The 21,106-nt window shown below is 49.8% G+C and overlaps 9 protein-coding genes across 9 annotated transcripts; 5 read left to right on the top strand and 4 right to left on the bottom strand.

The window, feature by feature from the left end:
- Nucleotides 1-9: 9 nt before the first annotated feature.
- MRPL33 (YmL33) lies at nt 10-709 on the bottom strand. The gene is made up of 2 exons (XM_059463707.1): nt 692-709; nt 10-633 (listed from the first exon to the last, which is right to left on the bottom strand). Exon 2 carries the CDS (start codon nt 622-624, stop codon nt 364-366), a length of 261 nt encoding a protein of 86 aa, XP_059319718.1. The 5' UTR covers nt 625-633; nt 692-709; the 3' UTR covers nt 10-363.
- A 149-nt stretch (nt 710-858) lies between these two features.
- Nucleotides 859-3,353, top strand: SEC6 (SNARE-binding exocyst subunit S6). Its single transcript, XM_018274996.2, has one exon. It carries the CDS (start codon nt 930-932, stop codon nt 3,189-3,191), a length of 2,262 nt encoding a protein of 753 aa, XP_018130626.1. The 5' UTR covers nt 859-929; the 3' UTR covers nt 3,192-3,353.
- Nucleotides 3,354-3,444: 91 nt separating this feature from the next.
- Nucleotides 3,445-7,459, bottom strand: VE01_05534 (uncharacterized protein). The gene is made up of 2 exons (XM_018274997.2): nt 4,930-7,459; nt 3,445-4,879 (listed from the first exon to the last, which is right to left on the bottom strand). The coding sequence occupies exons 1-2, from the start codon at nt 7,114-7,116 to the stop codon at nt 3,494-3,496; spliced, it is 3,573 nt and encodes a 1,190-aa protein (XP_018130585.1). The 5' UTR covers nt 7,117-7,459; the 3' UTR covers nt 3,445-3,493.
- Nucleotides 7,460-7,709: 250 nt separating this feature from the next.
- On the bottom strand, nt 7,710-8,956 carry COX11 (cytochrome C oxidase; the record flags this gene model as incomplete). Its single annotated transcript, XM_018274998.2, has 4 exons — nt 7,710-8,081; nt 8,146-8,587; nt 8,648-8,717; nt 8,775-8,956. 4 exons carry the CDS (start codon nt 8,954-8,956, stop codon nt 8,032-8,034), a joined length of 744 nt encoding a protein of 247 aa, XP_018130586.1. The 3' UTR covers nt 7,710-8,031.
- A 44-nt stretch (nt 8,957-9,000) lies between these two features.
- VE01_05536 (uncharacterized protein) lies at nt 9,001-10,265 on the top strand. Its single transcript, XM_018274999.2, has 3 exons — nt 9,001-9,334; nt 9,403-9,981; nt 10,054-10,265. The coding sequence occupies exon 2, from the start codon at nt 9,460-9,462 to the stop codon at nt 9,943-9,945; it is 486 nt and encodes a 161-aa protein (XP_018130583.2). The 5' UTR covers nt 9,001-9,334; nt 9,403-9,459; the 3' UTR covers nt 9,946-9,981; nt 10,054-10,265.
- Nucleotides 10,266-10,682: 417 nt separating this feature from the next.
- On the top strand, nt 10,683-11,639 carry VE01_05537 (uncharacterized protein; the record flags this gene model as incomplete). The annotated part of the gene is made up of 1 exon (XM_018275000.1): nt 10,683-11,639. One exon carries the CDS (start codon nt 10,683-10,685, stop codon nt 11,637-11,639), a length of 957 nt encoding a protein of 318 aa, XP_018130584.1.
- Nucleotides 11,640-12,415: 776 nt separating this feature from the next.
- On the top strand, nt 12,416-13,139 carry VE01_05538 (uncharacterized protein). Its single transcript, XM_018275001.2, has one exon. The coding sequence runs from the start codon at nt 12,514-12,516 to the stop codon at nt 13,090-13,092; it is 579 nt and encodes a 192-aa protein (XP_018130627.1). The 5' UTR covers nt 12,416-12,513; the 3' UTR covers nt 13,093-13,139.
- Nucleotides 13,140-13,411: 272 nt separating this feature from the next.
- On the bottom strand, nt 13,412-15,870 carry VE01_05539 (uncharacterized protein). The gene is made up of 4 exons (XM_018275002.2): nt 15,510-15,870; nt 14,712-15,458; nt 14,201-14,663; nt 13,412-14,013 (listed from the first exon to the last, which is right to left on the bottom strand). Exons 1-3 carry the CDS (start codon nt 15,575-15,577, stop codon nt 14,210-14,212), a joined length of 1,269 nt encoding a protein of 422 aa, XP_018130628.2. The 5' UTR covers nt 15,578-15,870; the 3' UTR covers nt 13,412-14,013; nt 14,201-14,209.
- Nucleotides 15,871-16,827: 957 nt separating this feature from the next.
- On the top strand, nt 16,828-18,999 carry VE01_10779 (uncharacterized protein). The gene is made up of 2 exons (XM_059464230.1): nt 16,828-18,258; nt 18,318-18,999. Exons 1-2 carry the CDS (start codon nt 17,085-17,087, stop codon nt 18,899-18,901), a joined length of 1,758 nt encoding a protein of 585 aa, XP_059320213.1. The 5' UTR covers nt 16,828-17,084; the 3' UTR covers nt 18,902-18,999.
- The last annotated feature ends 2,107 nt before the right edge of the window (nt 19,000-21,106 follow it).

The raw sequence follows: 21,106 nt of genomic DNA on the forward strand, positions 1-21,106 counted from the left end.
CACAGAGTGCTTCATGAATATGTTTTCCGTATGGTGATGTGACGCCCCTAATGATGAATGATGTTTGCTACCCACAGGAATGCATGGTTTGTGATGATATGGAGTTCAGATCCATTTCAAGGTCGTCTTGTTATGTTACAGTCTATACATATACAGTACAAGTTCCCAAACGCCGTTGCTGTGCTCTGCAATATGTGTACACGAGACTTTTCCTCCCTGTTGTCCCCCAAGGTTGACATCCCTCCACTCTGCCAATTCGACTGTCGTCCATCTTCCTGCCCCGGCGCTCATCACAGTGACTTCAAACAATACTGTTCTCCGCATGCACCGTCCTTCCCATTATATTCCCCCTTCATCCCCCTTTCACCTCGGCACCGCCCTCTCGATAAAGAACCCAGGATCCGGCCGCCTCTCCGCACTCAGCTCATCCTTCGTCTTCGCCTCCGCAACCTCCTCCACCTTCACCAACTCCTTAACTTTCATAATTTGACCAGCGACATCGTGCGAAACGGGGTAGAAGACCGTCTTCATGCGTCTTCGGAGACCGAGGGCCTTAAGGACGCCCTGTGTGCGCTTTGGCAGCCCGATGGCAGAGCGCATGAGCGTAATGCGGAAGAACGACATCGTGTTGATCTGTAACAATGAAGTCAGTCTAAGCCGATTGGCAGGGTTGGAGAGGGCTGCGGCGTACTGTGGGATTCGTTGCGATATTTGGCTTGAGGCTTCAAAAGTCGAGATGTCGCGAAATACACTTTTTGGTCCTCCGTCCCGTGGTCACGTGCACAGTGGGACCCGAAACTGGCACCCCTGTAGGTACATGCCCCACGACAGCTATGGTGGACAACAAGTACGACTTCAACGATCGCAGCGCATGGGCAACGCAAATTGACGGCAAAGAAAAGCCATGATAAGACGTTAGAATCGCCACCATGGATACAATTGACAGCACGGCGGTGAAGCTCACCGAGCTCCTCCGGCACCCCGAAGACCTCGACAAGATCCCCGCCCTCAAATCCGAGTTCACGCGCAAGAAGGCCGCCTTCGACTCCCAGCTGCGGATTGGCCTCAAGGAGCAATTGGAGGTCACGCAGGCGGGGATGAATAATATCACGGATGGCCAGCGTACGGTTCAGGCGATCAAGGAGGAGATGATGAAGATTGACAAGCTGTGCGCGGAGGCGCAGGATATGATCCATGATTTCCCCAACATCAATCTCGTCTCGCAAACACATCGGAACTTTAGTGCGGTGGAGGAGATGATGCAGAATCTGGAGGGGTTTAAGGAGAGGTTGGATCGTGTGGGGTACATGTTGCAGCAGGACGAGGAGGACGAGGAGAATATGCCGAATCTGCTGAATGTTCATTATGAGCTGACTAGGCTAAGGAATATTCGCGATGATGCTATGGAGCAGATTCAGAGGGCCGAGGATGCGAGTTTTCAGGGAGACTTGGAGACGCTATTTGGGGACTTGGATGATATCATTGAGATGTTTGATGAGCATATTGGCAAGATTGCGCTGAATCTTATCAATATCCTGATCAGTGGGAATAACGCTATGGTGGTGCGGCTTGCGGTTATTATCGAGGCGGAAGAGAAGAGCGATAAGATGGTGATTGCTTTACAAGAGGCGCTGAAGGACCACAAGGAGATTGCCGCCAGGTTTCAGGGCATTACGGATGGAGCGAAACAGACCAGAGGGTACAAGGACAAGTTCTTGCAGGCAATCCGGATACACGCCGAGCAGAATATGTCAGAGAGCCAAGAGACATTCCTCGACGATTCGACAAAGATTGAGAAGAGCATGCGTTGGTTCTTCAATGACCTAAATGCCGTCAAACAGGGCATGGTTCCCCTAATGCCGAAGAAATGGAAGATCTTCCAGACATACGGCAAGATCTACCACAGCGTAATGCACGACTTCCTCATCGGAATGGTGGACGACCCCGAGACCAGCTCCTCCCATATGCTCGCCATCCTCAACTGGCCAGAGAAGTACTACGTCAAGATGCAAAAGCTCGGCTTCCGCGCCGACGAGCTGAGCCCTCACGTCATCGACTCTCGTGAAACGGAACTTGTGAAGGACTTCCGCCAGCTCATCATCCGCTTCCTCGATGAGTGGATCAGCCGCATCGCGCAGTCCGAGAAGCGCGACTTTGCTGACCGCAGCACTGATGGCGCAAACCTCGATACCGATGAGTTTGGCTACTTCCGTACTCGCAATCTTGTCGATCTGTGGCGCATGCTGCGCGAGCAGACTGATGCCGCAGGTAACAGCGAGCGCACCGACGTCGTAGAAGGTGTTATCGACACCATGTTCCAGCGCCTCAAGACGCGCCAGGTCGCATGGCAGAAGATGCTCGATGACGAAGCGGACAAATACACTGGCGCAAATCCCGACATGGAAGGTTTCCAAGCTCTACAAGATTGGCTCGTAGCAACCGCCAACGACCAAATCGCCTGTATAGACGACAACGAAGAAGCCGGCCGCTTCGGCTACCTCACCTCCTTTCGCGAGAAGCTCGCCCCCCTCGTCTCCTCCGCCTACCTCTCCCACGCCGACGCCGAAATCGCCTCCCTCCGCGACGGCTACGTCGACCTCTCCACACACTGCATCTCCACCTTCGCGCAACTAATCCTCCGCGTCGACTTCCGCACCGTGATGCCCGAATTCTTCACGCCGAAATGGTACACCACAACCGCTATGAAGCAAATCGTCGTCACATTCGAAGAATACGTCGGGGACTACAAACTCGTCCTCCACCACTCCCTCCTCGACATCCTCATCGAAGAAATGTCCGACGCCCTCCTCGTCGCCTACCTCGGCTGCGTCCGCAACCGCGGCGCCAAGTTCCGCCGCCAGGAGCCCTTCCAAGATAAGCTCTTCGAGGACGTCAGCACGGTGTTCGAGTTCTTCACTAGCTTCCCCAGCCCGGACGTCGCGGATATCATTAAGACGAAGTGGCGCGTTACTGAGCCGTTCAGCCAGCTCCTCCTTGCGGATAAGGCGTCCGTGCCGGATGTGTTTGAGGGGTTTAAAACGGATTACTGGGATTTGCAGCTTAGTTGGGTGGAGGCGGTGTTGCGATCGAGAGATGATTTCGATAGGGCGTTGCTGAATAGCGTTAAGGCGCGCGCGGCGCAGATGGAGATCAACAGGGGACAGGAAACGATTATGAGTAAAGTGAAATAGAGGGAAGAGTAGTGTTATTTTGACGGCAGCGAGGCGTTGGGGTTGGTTGGGTAGCCACGGCAGTGGCTTCGCATTATAGGAGTCTTGAGATTTTGTATACGGAGAAGTGCTTGATCACAAAAAGCAGATTTATAAGTGGTTAAATAAATTTCTTGACAAAGCAAACTATTTTTGACTATCTGAACATATGTTTCCAAAAATCAACACAACCCCGTGACTATAATATTGCCAATTGCCACCCCACCCGCCGTGCCCCTGAGCTCTCCTGGCTCCCTTTCCCCCACCATAACCGTCCCAACATTCTAATACTCAGACTCCACCCCCGGCTCCCTCCCCTCAAGCTTCCACTTCCCAATCGTCTTCTTCACCGCAAACTTCGTCTCATCCTTCGCGAACTGCAAATTCCTCATCGGCTTCCACTGCATCAACCCCCTCTGTTTCCGATGCAAATCCTTCACATCAGCCTTCGTCTGCACCTCCCCACCATCCGCCGGCCCCTCCAACTCCCTCGACGTCGTCGTCGCATCCTGAAGCCCTAAATCGCTATCATCGCTATCCTCATCATCGTACGTATACTCGCTACTGCGACCCCCGCCCGTACTAGGCCGTCCACTCTGCCCCGTACTAGGCCGCCCGTCATAGCTGTCTCCCTGCGCGCTCCTCGCGCCACGATAATCAACGAACTTCGACGGGTCCTCGCCGAATGCACCGCTCCAGTCCGTCCCGTCTTTCGAGAGCCACTTCTTCTTGTCGTCCTCGTCGGCCTGTGATAGCACATCTCGGCCCTGAGTTAGGCTCTGATCATGCAGCTGCTGCACCGCGGGTGGCATCTCCTTGGAAACATGTGTCGTGCGCACACCCTCCGCATGGCACGCCTCCCACGTCTCCTGCGTCTCGCGGGTATCATTATCACACACGAAGTGCGCGTGGTCCTCATCCGTACCAGCCTTAAAGCAGCAGCGGAACTGCAGACGCCCAACCTCCTCAATCTTGATGTCAGGGATACTATTAAAGTTCTCCTCCGTGATATAATTCTGCGTCAACCGCATCCCCTTATCTGTCTTCCAGATCGGGATATTGATCGCCTCCTCGCGGTTATCCTCAAGATGATGCAACCAAATCACCGCATACGCGTCCACCGAGCGGCTGCCCGATTTGCGAAACTCGAAGACGATGGGGGAGCGGTAGCGGTACTTGACTGGGAGACGCACATTGCTCTTGCCACCCTTCCTGGCGAGGTCCCAGAACACGCCGTCGCCCTCGGCGAGCTTCTGGCAGTGCGAGCGCCCGATTCGGCCGGTGCTGCCGCCGGTGCGCATCTTTAGCTTCGCGCTGGATTGGTAGCCGATTGCGATTATCTTGGGCGAGCGAAACTCGAAGGTGCCGACGTCCCAGCCTAGTTGGTTGATTGGGAGTTTTGTCTCGACGCTCCGGAAGAGGAGGGAGATGCGAATACGGCCGAATCCGATGCCGCCATCCAGAGGATACCATCTTGTGACCTGGGAGCTTGTTTGGAGAATGTCCGACAACTTCAGTGGTACGACGCCCAGAATAGGGTCGTGCTGCCTCATCCGTTGATCTCTAACAGTAACAGTGATGATTCCGGATCTCCAGTCCCTCATGAAGCGCTCAGTACCAGCGTTGAAGATGGGCTTGCTGCTAACGACCTTTGCACGCGTACGGTAGACCTATAACTGGTTAGTAATCTGCTACAACCATATTGAAAGGTCTCACTTACGAGTTCATCGTTATACAAGATCGTACAGTAACTGCTTGGAAGCCTCTTGCCCTCCTCCTCTTTCGTTTCTCCACTCTCAACAGCGGGTTCGAATTCTCGTCCCTTCCTGTTGCCATTGCTGCCCTGGGTATTCTCCAACTCGAGATTGACAATTTGGTGGATAATAACACTGCAAACACCACTTGGCCACAATGGGTCAGGAGGAGTGTGAACAACAGCATCTTCCTCTGGGTTATCCAAGGATCCCTTCTCGTCTTGCAATGCTGGGTTGTCTTTCAGACTATCAGGAAGGTTAATATCCTTCCCATGAGTTCTGAGAGCAGGACGCATTTGAGGCTTGGAAAAGTACCCAACCTCCCACATCAGTTCACCGGGCATCGAACTCTCGGCCTTTGTACCGCGGAGTTTGGATACCTGTGGGTACATCTTGCCAGGGTGCTGGATCATCTTCTGCATGGAAATTTCGACCTTTCCAACGACATCATCGGCGGTGGATCGATCCGAGTCCCACAGTTCCATTGACAGCTGCTCATCAGCCTTGATGAGGTCAGGGGTAACCAGAAGAGCGCATGTCTCCTCCCAGACAGGGTTAAGGTCGTCTTGGATAACGCGGGTGCAGTACATTGGCTTGCCGTACTTGGAGAAGCTGACAGTAATGTAAGGATCACTTCCGCCGCCTTCACTGCCTCGGCGGTCCTGTTTGCTAAGACCAGTTGCCTTGTGGATCCTAATCCAGAGGATGCCGAGTGCTTCGACATCTTTCTGGATGTCGTCGCCCTGGAGCATCTTGGCCATATCGAGCGTCATAGACTTTGGAGCAACATACTCAGCTGCCGCCGCTCCAATAGCGTAGTTGACAAATTTCGAGATGAGAGGCAGATTTAAAATATTAACGTTCGACTCGAGCATTGGCATACAACCGGCTTGGACCTTTGGAAGGCCCATAAGCGTAAATGTGAGAGCCTTGAGGAATGGTGGCTCGGGAGACATTTGAAGGCGCAGGCGAACAGTGCCAACAAGACCTTGAAGTTCGACCCAAATCGGCAGAGGAACACCGAACAAGCCTTTAATTCCGAGGTAGAAGACGAGCTCCATATGCATGTTTTTCGCCTTTGATGAGACTCCCTTTCCGGTTGGCTTGGCATGGTACGCAAAGGAGCATTCGATATTGTAGTAGTCTCCGCCCTCTTCATCCGCCGCAACTTCCTGGGGATCCTTTTTCTCGGCGTTTTGTCTGTGGATGTCATCCTTCAACTCCTCTACGTGATGATCAGGTAGAGCTCTAAGACTCAGGATTCGGATTGGGTTGCTGCCCTGGTTGATTTCGGCGACTCGGACATTCTCGATGATGCCGGGAACAGAGGCTTGCATGACATCCTCGAGAGTATCAGCCACACTGGCAAACATCTCTGGGTCAATCAGGCCCCAAACGACGCCGAGTAAAGTATTCATCCACTCGACTGACTCTGGGATTAGATTTGCGACGGCTGTCTCGCCCCGCTCTTGCTCGCTCGCCCACTCTTGGTCCCTCCCAGCCCGTAGCACAGCCTTCATCCACAGGAAGATGCCTGAAGAGACACACATGCCCAGCGGGATAAGACCATAAAGTGCTCCCCCAAACATCTTTCCCAGTATCACAATGCCTACAAGCACGCCAATACATAGTATTTCAGTCCGTTTCTCCAGCGCCTCAAACATTGGCTCGTAACTGATCGAAGGCGTTGGATGGAAGAGGATGTTCGTCATTTCACCTTTGATGGGCACATCAGAGGTGCTGCCTGGGTGGATAGGATCTGGCGGCGCCGTAACATCTTGGGCGTGTTTGTATTCTTCGCCAGATTGAGTGTGGTGGCTTTGCATCGTCGTCGGTTTCCCAAGATTCGCATTGGGCACGGAGAGCTTCGGATTGAGCGCTGCGTCCATGAAGTTGTCATCGACGTCCTCAATCTGCACCTGCCGGCCAGTTGTCGGATCCGTCACTCTCTTCCTGGAGCTTGTAGGCTCTGAAGTTCGCTTGTTCTTGTGTGCCTGGACCTCGCCTGATTGCGCTTGCTGCTGTGCTATCATTTGTGCATCGCGAGCCTTCTTATCCTTGTCCATGTTCTCAACGAACCTCTGGATGTTGGGCACTGGGTTGCGACCAGAGTAATGCCCCCCAGGCCCGAACTTCGCGTCGCCGGACGACATGGTGAAGGTGGCGATATCCTATCAGTATAGGATAGTTTCAATGGAGCTACTTTTCGGGATTGAAGCAGCTCCCAATTGCAAAGGTGGTTCCGTCACTCTTTTGACCTGAGTTTCTCATATGATGGCCCGCCAGCAGTTTAAAGAACGCGTCTATACTGTGATAAATGGAAAGAAAGAATAGAGAAACAGAAGAGCAGGAATTGAAGGCCACTAAATGCCCTAACTGCGGTTCCTTAACAATACAGGCTTCTTGTAAGGGATCCTGCTGCTGCCATAGGTGAATTGCCAAGTTGCTTCACTGGTTCGCTGCGTGGGGTTGGATCAGGGCCTTGTGACGTCATACCCACTCCTCCAAGCTTCAGAATATTTTGAGCCACAGCACGATAACAGTCTTTCAAGCGATAAAGCCAGGATAAACTAGGGATAAAGCCACCGGTCTGTGGCTTATGTCTCACTAAAAGTCACAATAGTCTCGTTAAATATGGAGAATTGATCCAGAAAATGATCCAGAACGGACCAAAAAGAGTAACTTTGGTTTCGGCTTTGCGAGGTTGGAAAATTTCCGCATTGAGTAATCCAAAATGGAGCGCTTGTGATGAACCAGGCATTGGATCGCCGATCTTTTCCCCAGTTCCTGGTGTATTTGCGTCATTGCAACAACGACAACAAACCAAGCAAAGCCTCAAAACTACACGAGTGAGGGACATGAGTAAGGTAAGTTAAGGGTATCAGTAGTTTACAATTCTCTATGCTCTACCGCCCTTTTCCTAACACTGTTATATAGTTCATATATATATACAAGGTCGAATTGAGATTTGAGATTACCACGAGACGCCGCCCAATGTAAAACCGCTGCGAAGCCCATCAATGCCGCTCTATATCATACACTTAGTTGCATAGTGAAACAGCTCCTGCTCATGTCACAGCCAGTGGCGACAGCTGGCCGTTCTTGCCATATCTAGCTTCTACACAGAATATTAGCCTCGTCCACATCAAATATAACCCCCCTCATCCCAAAGGAAGACTCACTGAAGAACGTATAACTCAGCGTCACCTGCTCAATCCCCTTCATGTTCGGGTCATTCACAAACTCCGGATCAATATAGAAGAACACCGGCATATCGACCGTCTCGCCAGCATTCAACCGCTGCTCCTCGAAGCAGAAACACTGGATCTTGCTGAAATGCGGCGCCACCTGCCCAGGCGTCACACTGTACGTCGCTACCCCAATGATATCCTCCGACGACTTGTTCGTCGCAGTGTAGAACGCCAGAGCCGTCTCGCCGGGAAGAACTCGCACCTCGCGCTGCTGCGGTGTGAAGCTCCATGGCAACACATCGGAGACCGAGCCGTTGAAGGTAACCCGGATACGCTTGGCGCCCACGACGGGCCGGAGCGATTTCGAGGGGTCGTCCGTATTATGCGCAGCAGATTTAATGGGCTGTCCACCAAAGCCAGTCGTTGCGCAGATCTAAAACGAGGAGGTCAGCCTATACCCCGTGTCAATCCCTCGGGAGTAAAGTAAACCCACCATCTTATACAACGGCACAGAGCCGTACGAAAGCGCGACCGTCCCCAAAATAATACTCAGCGTATAAAACCTGCACCCACACAGTCAGTAAACCGCCCAACCCACCCAGCAACAGGTAACCACATACATAGTCGAGGTATTCTTCTTCGCAAACGGCGCCCTCATCTGCTCCATCGTCGGCGCCGAATTGCTGGCCCCCCGCGGCTTCGACTCCCCAGAGATCCCTCTCACGGGCCGCCGGATCGGCGTCCGCGTGCACGATCGCAGCGCGCTGGCGGCATTCCGAAGCCCGAGTCTTGGGGCGTTCATTGTTGGGCGGGTGAGGTGGTGGTGGGGGTTTCGTTCTGGTTCAATTTCGTTCAAGTAACCGTCTCCATCGCGCACCTTGGTTGGTCGTTTTTGGAGCTTCGGAAATATTGTCAATGCCAATCCGAGGACCAAGCAAGCGGATAATTGATGATCCGGTTGAAGCTGGGATTTCACGGTGTATCACGTGATGTATATCGTCCGGGTTCAATTTGAGAAGGAGCGATCAATGACGAGGCTGATAGTTGGGAAGGAGCAGACGACATGTCCGGAGCTAATTCTAGTTGACTTCTAAGAGAAGAGTGTGATCGTGAGACTTGGAGTTTTAATCGTTCATATTGTGGGACTTGGTGACCGACCATTTGTGAGGGAGGGGAAATTGTAACCCCCCCAACTCCCAACTTCCAACAATAAATGATAAGGTCTCTCTCACTGACAAAAAATACAAGTGTTTATCCAACTAAATGAATTCACATTGTTAAAACTCAAGGCGGAGGTCTCACAATATGGCACCTACCACAACACCATCATCCCCAGCAATGCCTCCAACCCCAACGCCCCCAGAGCCCATCTCATCCGCCCCTCCCCCCGGACAAACCATCCTATACAACGTCTACCGAATCTATATAACCCAAGGAACCGGCCCTCTCCACCAAGGAATTGCCCTCGTCCCCGCTCAACTTCCATCCCAAACTGCAGGCCGCTTCTACCACGTCACAGGCACCGTCGGGCTAGGCATGGATTACCAATGTCGGCCCGCCGAAAAGTTCGGTCTCAACCCAGCGTTTAAAAGCGCCGTTCTGATGTTCCAGATGCCGAAGTCCCTGCTGGCGGAGTTCGAGGCTATCGCGACTAGCGTGCCGCCACCGCATGATCCGAGGGTGCTTTTGGAGAGGAACCCGGAGCCGCCAGCTAGGGACTGTGGTGCGTGGGTCACAGAAGTTTTGGATAGGGCGGGAACACTTTTGAGGGATAAGGGGGTGGATTTATAAGATTTGGAGCTTGGTCTTGACTAGCGTTTTACTATGGTTAGTTTTGTTATATTTCTTATATTGGGGGCTCATATGTCACGCTATATTTGCTGAATCGCCTCATTTTAGACTTTTAGGACCGCGCGAGTGGGCTTAGTCGCTGTTCTATAATAGTCAGGCACGAATTTTGGCCTTTAATTAACATAAGTAGCTGCATCTTTCCTGCATCTTCAGGTTTCCTTGCTTCTGGTACGTCGACATCTCCGTTGAGAACTCTTCCCGTTTGAACGGCACATCAGTCCTCACGCTTACCAACACCACGACAGAAATCAAGCTTCACACAAGAAACGCCAGTAACCAACCTCTCTGGAAAAAGTTTCAGCGTCTGAGCCACGATGTGCACCCCACGGACGCGAGAACTTGACTTTGAAGAGTTCTCATACGTTAATGAACAAGGGAACTTGAGCACCGAGGGGACCGGATGGTTGGCACCATTATCAAATTATATTTTCGAGAACTTCGGAGTCGTCTCAGTTTCGGAAACATACCCATATTTAATTATGTTTTGTGAAGATAAAGTGCCACCACACTCTGAGCGGCCTTTAAAATTGCAGGCTTGGTCGCAGTTTGGGTTGTGAATGGAGAAATTTCGTTTCCACGGGTAAGAATTAACTATCATACTGTCTCTTCATGTGTCCTAGAACGCTCTGTACTAACTTTACTGGCAGGATATAGAAATGGGAGAATTTTATGGAGCCATGTATATGAAGAATCCGTGGATATGGCTCGACCAGAACCTCCTTGCCGAGCTCGACGTTTTAGTTATCCCCAAGGCCAAAACATTGTCGACCATCATGAATGAGCATTTCCCGGACGCGCTCGCCATCTCGTTCATCAGTCATCAGATTCTCATAGAGCTGATCGAGGTTACTTTCGAGGAGCATCGTAGGCGTCTGGAGTACTTACCTGGGGGGGTTTGGGATACAAACTTTGGCCTGAGATATTACAATGGCCCAATCCACGGACCTGGAGTCAAGCGCCCGGAGCCAAACATGGATAGGTTCCATGACGAATACGACGACACTGACTATTTGAAGTCCCAGGGGTATTTTAATCCAGGTTCCATGATGTCTTTTGGAGAAGATAGGATATTCACTGCAGGAATTAAAGTTAAAAAGAAACATGATATCAGAATAACAGTACCCATCTCCTGCTGGGACAAGAAACTTGAACCCGCACTCCGGCGCGGAGGAAGCCACACCATCAAGCAAGGAGACTGGGAAAATGGAACGGCTTTTGGAATGCAAACCAAACGGATACTACAAAGCGGCACCCGAGTTGCAAAGACGAATAAGTCATTTAATAATCGATTCCTCAACCTTAAAGGCTCTGCCACCAGTCTTTTACACAGTGACGACATTAGGAAAGTCAATGAATTATTCTGGACCGATAACTTCATGACCGGACCGCAACAACTCGCAAGTGTCGGTAAAAGAGTCTGCAAAGTTGACACACAAGGCAACGACTTCTTCAGTGACCCGAACGCACTACTCACGCACGGAGAATATACCGAGCTTGTTCAGTGCATATATGCGACTACGATGCCGCCCATCAACAGCCAGCAGAAAATACAGAACGGCGTTTGCGGTGCCCATTATCCGCGCTCGAATGGAAGAGAATTGCCCCCCGGCGGTAGCAAAATATACGGCTCCTAAGACAAGAAGCTCGTATAAAAGAGGCCCTTCTTTTAACACCCCGCTTACAGTACTTGGAAAGCGGTTGCCGCAAGAAGAAACCACGGGGGAAGTGGCGGGGTTCATGGACATTCAGTATGGTGGTGATCGTTTGCTGTGCTTTGCTGATGTGGTTGACGGATTAGTTGATGATGGGTGGTCGGTTGTGCCAGTGGATGCGAAACGAAAAGTTGACGGGAGTGAGTTTGATGGCGATGCAGGGCCTTCTGCTGCTAAATGTTCTCGTGATGAATGATCCTACTATGGGATTGAGAGGCGGGTTTTGCACCGTGCACTATCCTGGGATTATGATAAGAGAGAGGATTTATAAACTCGCGGGTTTGTTACTCTCTAGAATTTGAAATGCTATTTTTGCTATCAGCATTAATGGGGGCTATAACTTGCCAAAGATGACTCTAGACACACACACACTAAAATCTGTCTTCTTCTTACATGTTTTGCATCACCTCCAACAGTCCCGTTCTCAATTAGTATAGCATTAGACGATATAACAGTAGCTGCCAAGGTGTAGATAACTGAGACCTCGATGAACTACCAAACGATGGGATGAGTATCCGTCCCCCTGAGGGTCATCCCCAAAACTAAAGAAATCGTACTTACTTGTTATAGCGGCTCGGATCGTTTTTGGCGGGGTAAAAGTGCGGGGTGCGGGGAAGCCTAAGGATTTGTGGATGTACAGTACGTGCCTCGGTAATCTAACCAGGGGTTAGGTAGCACAGAAGGTTTCCGATATTGAACTTCATGTGTTCCATAGTCCATACAATACTACAGCTACAGCAGCCCTGCAATATCATTGTAGCCTACGAACCTTACGATTTACGTTTATCTAGATAAAATGGGCGACGACGACCTTACATTCTTTCAGACAATCCCATGGTGTGCGTCCCTCATCAACGACCCCAGCTACGTGACAATTCCTACAATCTCCCGCGTGAGCAAGGAAGACACCGAGGATGCACTCTTTGGAGACATATTAAGGACGGACAAGACAATTGCAGCATGTCTATCGTTATATAAGAAGCCAGCTGTTTCGACCGCGCCGATAGGAGAAGTCACAACTCTTCTTTCCCTTGAATACGGACTTAACGGCTACCGGCATGTCTGTCACGGAGGAATCGTCGCCACAATACTCGACGAGGTCATGGGAATTCTGCTTGCTGTGAATAAAGACCGAGAAGCGGAAATCGCTAGAGATACCGGGAGATCAGTCGAAACGATGGCGGAGGTTACGGCAGAATTAACCGTCAAATATTTAAAGCCTGTCACAACGCCTCAGACTGTCCGTGTTAAGGCCTGGTTATCAAGGACGGAGGGACGCAAATTTTGGGTCGAGGGGACTATAGAAGATAAATCGGGTACGGTGTTAGCTAGAGGTGAAGCTTTATTTGTCCAAATAAGAAAGAGTGTACTGTAGTATCTAGCTAGTATAGTATGCCCTCACAGATCATCTTCCTGCTTTCTTGTACTTGTGTAATCGTCTTATCCAACTTCTCGCAAATAGAGCTGAACGGATTAACTTTCCGCCCAAGTGCGGATGACACCAATCCAAAGTTGCGGGGGAGTATTTACTAACCTAACTTTCTGTTTCTACCCAAGTAGAAACTTCCGGGATGGTGATGTGCCCGGCTGGAACGGCTCTTCGACGCCTCGCCCACTCCTGACATCAACCATAAGCACATTTAGTATGGACACCAGTGAATATAGGCATGGTATAGCAATATAATACTAAAAGCCTTCAACTATTACGGCATAGGCCGGACTACTCTAACTATGCCCTACCGGGGTAATCAAGTGCGGCTCCAATCCACCAGACATCTGGCCACTGTCGAGAAAGCTGCATCTGAATTTAACAACACTAGCTGTTCCATTATTTCTTTGCTACCAAGGGGTCTAGAAGCTCGCTAAGGAAATACTATTGGCATAGTACAGGTTCGCATCAGTTAGTTACCTAAAGTCCCCAGCCTCACATATATTCTCCGTATATGGTGAGCTTGCCCTGCAGATGAAGACCAAGCTAGAGGCTCATTCCAACAGTGACCGGACCATAAGCTTATTTGGGGTTGCCACCGAAGTTTCTATGGAATCCAACATGCCATGGCCAGAATGGAGCATGAGAATGAGCTAGGATGCGGAGGCCGAGAAAAATGATAGTGGAGATTGATGGGAGGTCTTGGTCATACCGCAGGCCGTTGCCTAATATGGACGAGATAAATATAGCTGACATGGCTCACAGCTCCTGTTCTAACAGCTCTGCCCACGCTATAACGCATGAGGCGCAATAAGTCCTATGACTTTACGGAGATACGTATTTGGCTATGGTAGCAGCGGGATTACTCTGCTCGAGTGGTATTAGATAAATAAAAATACAACGACGTTAAAACTTGTATAGAATGTAATACATTTTTAAGCCCAGAAGCTTTAGAAAGAAGCCCAGCCCCATGACCAATGTGACCCCAAGTTACAAACCCGTTACTAATCGATGGGCCAACTAAACCAATACAAAAACGCACGAATAGACTTACAGCACCTATTTACTCGCCCTCGGCGTCATGGCCATCCACTGCACCCTCCCTTGCCTTTCGCCACTCCCGCCGCCGCACGCCTGTCGAAGAGCCTTGATAGACCCCGAGCGGGTGCTGTGCAGCGAGTGCGCCGAAATCGGCTGCAGTTAGAGTGGGATAGTAGGCACCGAGAGCATATACGTCCGTGTAGAGAAGTCGAGGCGGGATCTTGAAGGTGGTTGGGCCGGGTGGAGGCGTCGTAGGAGCGTCGTCCGTGCTGTGAGGGGTAGCGTTGGCAGAGGCTTTTTTAACGGGGGGAGGTGGTGTAGCTGTAGAGGCGGAAACTGCGATGAGATAGGGTTGCGAATCGCCTGTACCCTTAGCTGTAGGTGGAAGCAGGAATCTGGATACTGCGTCTGGGGTTGCCACAATGCAGAGCTGGTTTGAAACCGTCGGGGATGATGGTATGTTGGCATTGAAGTGTCTGCATCTGTTAGCCTCATCGACTCGTATAATAAAACCGCAAACATACCGTTGCACGCCCTCCAAATCGCCTTCAGCAATAAATGCTGCCTGCCCATCGACCCAGTGCAGCGTTGCTTTCTTCTTCATACCCTCTGCACCAACAACACCCTCCCAACCGAGCTCCACACCCTTCTCTACCTTTCCCAGAAACTCCGCCCACTTATCATCACTCTCCTCATACGACACCCTATACGCCACAAACCCAAACCCCTCCACCTCATCCCTCCCCAACTCCCTAACCCACCCCTCCGCCTCCAACACCAACGGCGCCTCAAACTGCGGCTGCAAATGCTTATGCCCAAACTCCCGATGCGTGATCGTCATCGGCGCCTTCATAAAGCCCGGCACTTTCGTCTCTGCCTCATACGCCCTCTTGTGCTCCTTCACCGCCGCCTTCAAAACAGATCGCATATCAGCCACGCGTTTCCTCTCTATGCCTGCATAAATACCATTGAGCCGTTTCGGCGAGGTCTCGGGTTTGTCACCGTTAACTAGGCGTCTGTCAACGCCGTGGGCGAAAACGAAGCCGTCGGTGCGGCCGTGGATGGCGATGTCGGCGTCGATGTAAAGGTCGAGGAGGGTGTTAAGGATGAGCATGGCGTGGTGGTCGATGCGGACTGTGGTCTGTGTCTCGTTGATAGAGTGTCCCGACTGCAACACTTCCAGGAAGTGCGTCTTCCATAAAGTGTGGAGCTTTAGGAGTCGTCCAAATACCCAGGCGCGAGCTTGACTCTCCATAAACTCAAAGTGGTTACTGCATCTCCTTAGCTCTGCTCGACTTCATACATCAGCGCGGGGAACTTACTGCATATACTCCCTCCACAGCTTGCTCAAACTCCATTCCGGTCCGCTTTCCCCCTTCTCCTCACACATCGCATTAACAGCATCTTGAAATACGTCCCACTCAGCCCAAATCCGATTATACCCATCCCTCAGCCTCCCCTGCACATCCGGGCCCCTTAAATAATCAAAAACATCAACAACCTGTCTGATAATCGCAATTGCCTCCTCAATATTCTCCCTATCATCCAGGTTCCTCTCCCGCCACTCCACATCCGTCACAGGCGCAATGCCAAACCAGACCTATATCCATCAATCAGCTCCCACCCCACCACCCACGCCACACCACCCCATTCCAAAAAAAAAACAGCAATCTCAGAAACAACTCACCTTCGCCTTAACAACCCTAAAACTCCTCTCCACCTCCCTCCCCACCACCCCCCTCACAATATCATCCATCCCACTCATCACGTGCGCAACCCTAATCATAACCGGCGGTGACACTCCCACTCCCGGAAACCCAGGCACCAGCGCCGGCGCAGGCAGCTCCGAAAACGGTTTCGGCGCCCACTCCGCATACGGCCTTGCGAGTCTCGCGAGCTCGGGTGCTGGGAAGAGAGGGAGGGTGGAGTGGGCGCCGTGGGGGAGGCGCCCGGAGCTGGCGAAGCGGAGGAAGAGGTTGAGGGTTGGGAGCTCGAGGTCGGTTGGTATTACTGGGGGGTGTTAAAAAAAGGGGGGGGGGGGGATTGGACGTACAAACGCGGTCTTCGGCGTCTTCGGGGCTGATGACTGGGAGGGAGGGTTGGGCGGGGCCTGCCCAGAGGCCTATGAGGATGAGGGTGGAGAAGATGACGACGATGGTGGTAGCCAGGATGGCTAGTATTTTGAGGAACATTGTGGATTGAGGGGGGGGGTTTGAGGTTTCTCACATTTGCAAAAAATATAAATAGTTGGTGACCTTAGCGTCGTCGTTCCTTGTAAATGAAGATCTTGGAAACAAGCGCGCGTTTTTCGACGAGTCGGCTGGGCTGCCATGATTGGTTCACGTTCCCCCTTGATAATATGGGCGAGACGACAGGCCAAGTTTAGAAAAAATGCAGATTACGGAATTACAAAAACGTAGAAAGCAAAATAAAAACTTGGAAATGTCGTTGAATTTTATAAAATTCAACAAAAAAAATATATATAACAAAAAACATACAACAGTGGGTATTCGCTGGTGGTCACCCACCTAACTACTAATCCACCGACCTCAAGCTTGTGTATGGCAGAGCGGACGGGATGCCCAATTCTCTGTGAGCTGCCATCGCTTTTGCGCCAAGACCACCACCAAAACCGTTCCCTGTTGTCAGCCTTCCGCTCCTGACCTGACGCCATTGCTGCTTTTACCTGCACGCACTGCCTCACGACCCGCACTTCTCTAATTATAGCAGCCATTGCATCGTCCTGAGAGCGCTTACGAAATGCAAAATCGTTGGCAGCCTACAAACATTTGGCAAACACCTTCCAGCTCAACACATCTCTTAGTAAAAGGCAGCCTCCAACACCTTTTCAGTTCCGAAGAGTCGTCTACACTACTATATAGCGATTTAACTGCAGAATGCGTCTTGTTCATACTACAACTCTCAAACTCCACGAATTCCCACCCAAAGGTATCCCACCTTACGCTATCCTTTCTCACACATGGGGCTGCGACGAAGTGACTTTCCAGGACATGATGAATTCTTGCCCCCCTTCTACGAAACTAGGCTATAACAAAATTATCTGTTGCTCTGAGCAAGCGAGAGGGGCTGGACTAGAATATGTATGGATCGATACTTGTTGTATTGACAAGAAGAGCAGCGTCGAGTTGTCCGAAGCGATCAACTCAATGTTTCAGTGGTATCGACAAGCGGCTGTCTGTTACGTTTACCTGAATGATATGCACATAACAACCCCGGCATTTGAAGTGTATTCACAGCTACTGGGAAGTAGGTGGTTTAAAAGGGGATGGACACTCCAGGAGCTTATTGCCTCGGATCTAAGAGTGGTCTTCAGTTCAACGTGGGTTAAGATCGGGTTATCGTCAAAAGAACGACTTGAATTACCCAAATTTCGCATAAAAGAGAGCTTTTATGCTCAAATCCCCGATATTACCCAGCACCTATGTCATATAACAGGAATTCCTATCGACATACTCCAGGGCGATAGTTTGGAACAAACTAGCATTGCCCAAAGAATGTCTTGGGCCGCATATAGGGAGACAACCAGAGTAGAGGATGAGGCTTACTGCCTTCTAGGCATCTTCGATGTAAATATGCCGTTGCTCTACGGAGAAGGAAGGAGGGCGTTCCTAAGATTACAAGAGGAGATCCTGAAAAGTAGTGATGATCAGTCGATTCTTGCACACATATCGCCTACTCTAGAAGCTCCGGTTGGATTGCTAGCACAGTCACCCGCGTTTTTTGCGCTGGCTGGGGATATCGGAAAGTCCGATAGAAGCTGGACAACTTCGGAAGATGCTGTAGCTCTGACAAAACAAGGGCTGAAGATTTATTCAACAATTTGTCCCCTTTCTAGCGGCTCTGCGTGCCTTGCTATTCTGGACTGTACAGTTGGTAGATCATCAGTCGCGAGGCCTGCAATCTATTTAGAGCGCCAGGAAGGTTCCAAAGACTGCTACCAGCGCTATAGTCACCGATTCTTACTAATATTATCTCCTCAACGCCCCGGGTTAGGGTGTCACATGATATGGCGACCAACGATGCTTGATATATCAATTAATGCGTTGCTTGGTAAGTTGTCTGCATTTCAAAATCATTTTTCCTTTAGTAAGACTAATGGTTATACCTAGAGCAAATAAACTTCGATCAGGCATACAAAAAGACGATACATATTCCATTTAAGTGTGCGGATAACACTTTAATCAGATTACCAACAGTTCGTGTAGAAGAAATCGATAAACGCCTGGTACTTCTTTCTGTGGAACCGAAAAATAGTTGGGATCACGATACTAAAACGGTTCAATTGTCTTCTGGTGTTAGGACTTCTGAGGGTACCCAGGCTGTATTTCACATTCAAGACAAAGGATCTGGCCTTAATTTAGATCTTTTGGTCGGATTCGACCCTAAAGAATTTGATGAGGAAAAATCTCGTATTTGGGCTGCATGGTGTCTCTTGATTCCATTAGGAGCTGACAGAATTTCTCACAGACAGCCAAAATCTACAAATACGCTGTCTGAGGCACGAAAGAATAACATATGCAGTGATAGTCTTAGTCTTAGACAGACGAAGGCACAGCAGAGTGTTGTCGACTTAGGTTGCAGTTTTCAATATCTAGTCCAAGCTTCTATTGAAGCGATTAAGTTTCTTGGACGTCAAGAGGTTATTTTGCAGGTGCGGCTATTATCAAAACCCAAACCTCAAGAGACTTGTTAAAGGAAGAAAGTCAGGCAAAGGCGAAATTTATATTTAAACGAAATATTAATTGATTAACAACCAAAGATAGAGTTCGATAATTAAGATTTCTACGGGCCTAGTTGATAATTATTTGTTCATTGAAATGTCTACCAATAGTGAAATCCCTGCCTTCTCGAACGTTTCGTCATTTGGATATAACGCAAAATCGTACAATGTGAAAATTGAAAGGAGAATGTTAGACTTGAAAGATTTCAATAGACAATTGTTGATACGGCCATTACTCTTTGCATGTTTCGCGTGGCCTCGTCAACCCTATCTTGTGAAACTCGAATTGATGATCCACATACCCAGCTTCATCTTGAAACGCAGGTTTACCAGTACATTCGGCTGCTTCACATACAAGGTTGCGCTTACGATGTAGTAGATCAGGGTGCCTAGCAAACAAATGAAGCATAGTTTCCATGAAATTTCCTGTTGGCTCTGAGCAATATGAACAATTTTCACCGTCTTGACTAAGAAGCCTGTAGATAATGGTGAGTTGTAATTTATACGAATGGTGAGGCATAAACGTACGTATCGTAAGGTAGTTCCCACACCGTTCCTGGCTCGAAATGGGATTTTAAAATCTCAGTCATTTTGCTACTCGACCTGTCTATATGTTAATGGCAACGAAATAGAGTCTTTTGATAATATCAAAACTTACAGCGACAATTGGCATTGTTCGTCGTCTTTCCCTTGCCAAGGCAAAAGGCATTGGCACTCGTCTAATTTAGGCATCCTTTTAGAGACTTTCTCATCTAGGTCATATATACTTCTTGCTATTGTAAACGCTGATGGGCGCAAACAAGGATCAGGTTGGACCATAGCCTGACAAGAAGGAATGAATTGTTGGAGAAATGCTGACTGCAAGCACTCCTGATGTTCGGTGAGCTGCTCGATAGCCCTAGTGAAATTAGGGGCTTGTAGCCGTTGGGATACCCCGTTGAGACTCTGTCTGAGAGTGTCCAAAGATAAGCCCGCTGCAACTGTCATTATCTCAAGATATACACATCCGAGAGAGAATACATCTGTTTTGACACTTGAAATTTGCCCTAAAATGATTTCAGGAGCCAGGTAGATATAAGGTTTGACCTCTCCTCCATCCGAGGTTTCTTGTACTAGCATACTTGACTCTTTAAAGTAGTTTGAAATGGCGAATTCTGTGAAGAAAACATCACCATTCTTGACTCCAATACTTGCAGACCTGATATCCTTGTGTAATAGACCTTTCGCGTGGATATAGCTCAGCCCACTTGCAAGGCAGCCGAGCCATTTTTGCGCAATAGGAAGTGGCTCGAAAGGGGTCGGTTTTGTGCTATTAACTCGCTCAAGGAAGACCTGAAGTGTGCAATTTGCGATCGGGCTCATTATAATTCCATAGCGTAGGTTTTGAAGGTTAAAACTCTCCTCTTCATATGTCATAATTGCTGTTATAACATGGGGATGATGAAGGGATTTTGCGGAATCAAGGCGCTCAAGTTCGGCAGATGATGTGCCCCTGGTTGGTTGACGGGCTAAGGTGAATACCTTTCGCGCGTAACTTCTGCCTGGAAGAATCTTTCCACCAGATGGTTCCACCTTGTCGACTATTGAGAAATTTCCCAACCCCAGATCTTCCATGTGATTAAACCGAACACGTCCACACGGAAAGAATTCATGAGTACAGACCACTGCTAATGTCTGATCATTGACTTTTTGGGCGTACGACTCCTCTGTATGCTGAGGGAATACAAGTTTTAGGCCGAATCTTTCCCCCTCACTTTCGTTCAGATATTGATAAGTTCGATGATCTTTAATATCGTGGGGAGCCTCTTTAGAGGTGGCTAAAGTGCTAGAGCTAGCCTGATCGTCAGACGTGATCTGCGTTGTACGTGGGCGTTTACGGGAACCCCGCTCTGGCATATCGCTCTGGTGATGCAGTTTAGGAGGTTGAGAGGACGGCTTGCAAGCGCTTGAATGTGCATTATCATGGTCCATGTCTGTAGCAAAGCGGTAAATAAAGCAAATAAAGCTCGTGGTTGAGACTCGATGTTGAGGCAAGGCTTTAGGCAGCCACGGATCATGTAGTGGGCATTTAACCTTATATATCAGGCACACATTTAGATACATATCTATCCCTTTTACGCCTGCATATTGTGCTACAGTACTTGTATGTATTGCAAAGCGCAAGCTTATACATCTTCC

The sequence above is a fragment of the Pseudogymnoascus verrucosus genome (assembly GCF_001662655.1).
Source record: "Pseudogymnoascus verrucosus strain UAMH 10579 unplaced genomic scaffold scaffold_20, whole genome shotgun sequence".
Lineage (NCBI taxonomy): Eukaryota > Fungi > Ascomycota > Leotiomycetes > Thelebolales > Thelebolaceae > Pseudogymnoascus > Pseudogymnoascus verrucosus.

Coding starts and splice junctions, on each gene's coding strand:
- VE01_05534 (XM_018274997.2), bottom strand. CDS start 7,116: ATGTCGTCCGGCGACGCGAAGTTCGGGCCTGGGGGGCATTACTCTGGT. Junction 4,880..4,929: donor TCTTGTATAACGATGAACTC/GTAAGTGAGACC, acceptor AACCAGTTATAG/GTCTACCGTACGCGTGCAAA.
- MRPL33 (XM_059463707.1), bottom strand. CDS start 624: ATGTCGTTCTTCCGCATTACGCTCATGCGCTCTGCCATCGGGCTGCCA.
- VE01_05536 (XM_018274999.2), top strand. CDS start 9,460: ATGGCACCTACCACAACACCATCATCCCCAGCAATGCCTCCAACCCCA.
- VE01_05539 (XM_018275002.2), bottom strand. CDS start 15,577: ATGTGTGAGGAGAAGGGGGAAAGCGGACCGGAATGGAGTTTGAGCAAG. Junction 15,459..15,509: donor CTGTGGAGGGAGTATATGCA/GTAAGTTCCCCG, acceptor AAGGAGATGCAG/TAACCACTTTGAGTTTATGG. Junction 14,664..14,711: donor GATTTGGAGGGCGTGCAACG/GTATGTTTGCGG, acceptor TAACAGATGCAG/ACACTTCAATGCCAACATAC.
- VE01_10779 (XM_059464230.1), top strand. CDS start 17,085: ATGCGTCTTGTTCATACTACAACTCTCAAACTCCACGAATTCCCACCC. Junction 18,259..18,317: donor ATCAATTAATGCGTTGCTTG/GTAAGTTGTCTG, acceptor GGTTATACCTAG/AGCAAATAAACTTCGATCAG.
- SEC6 (XM_018274996.2), top strand. CDS start 930: ATGGATACAATTGACAGCACGGCGGTGAAGCTCACCGAGCTCCTCCGG.
- VE01_05538 (XM_018275001.2), top strand. CDS start 12,514: ATGGGCGACGACGACCTTACATTCTTTCAGACAATCCCATGGTGTGCG.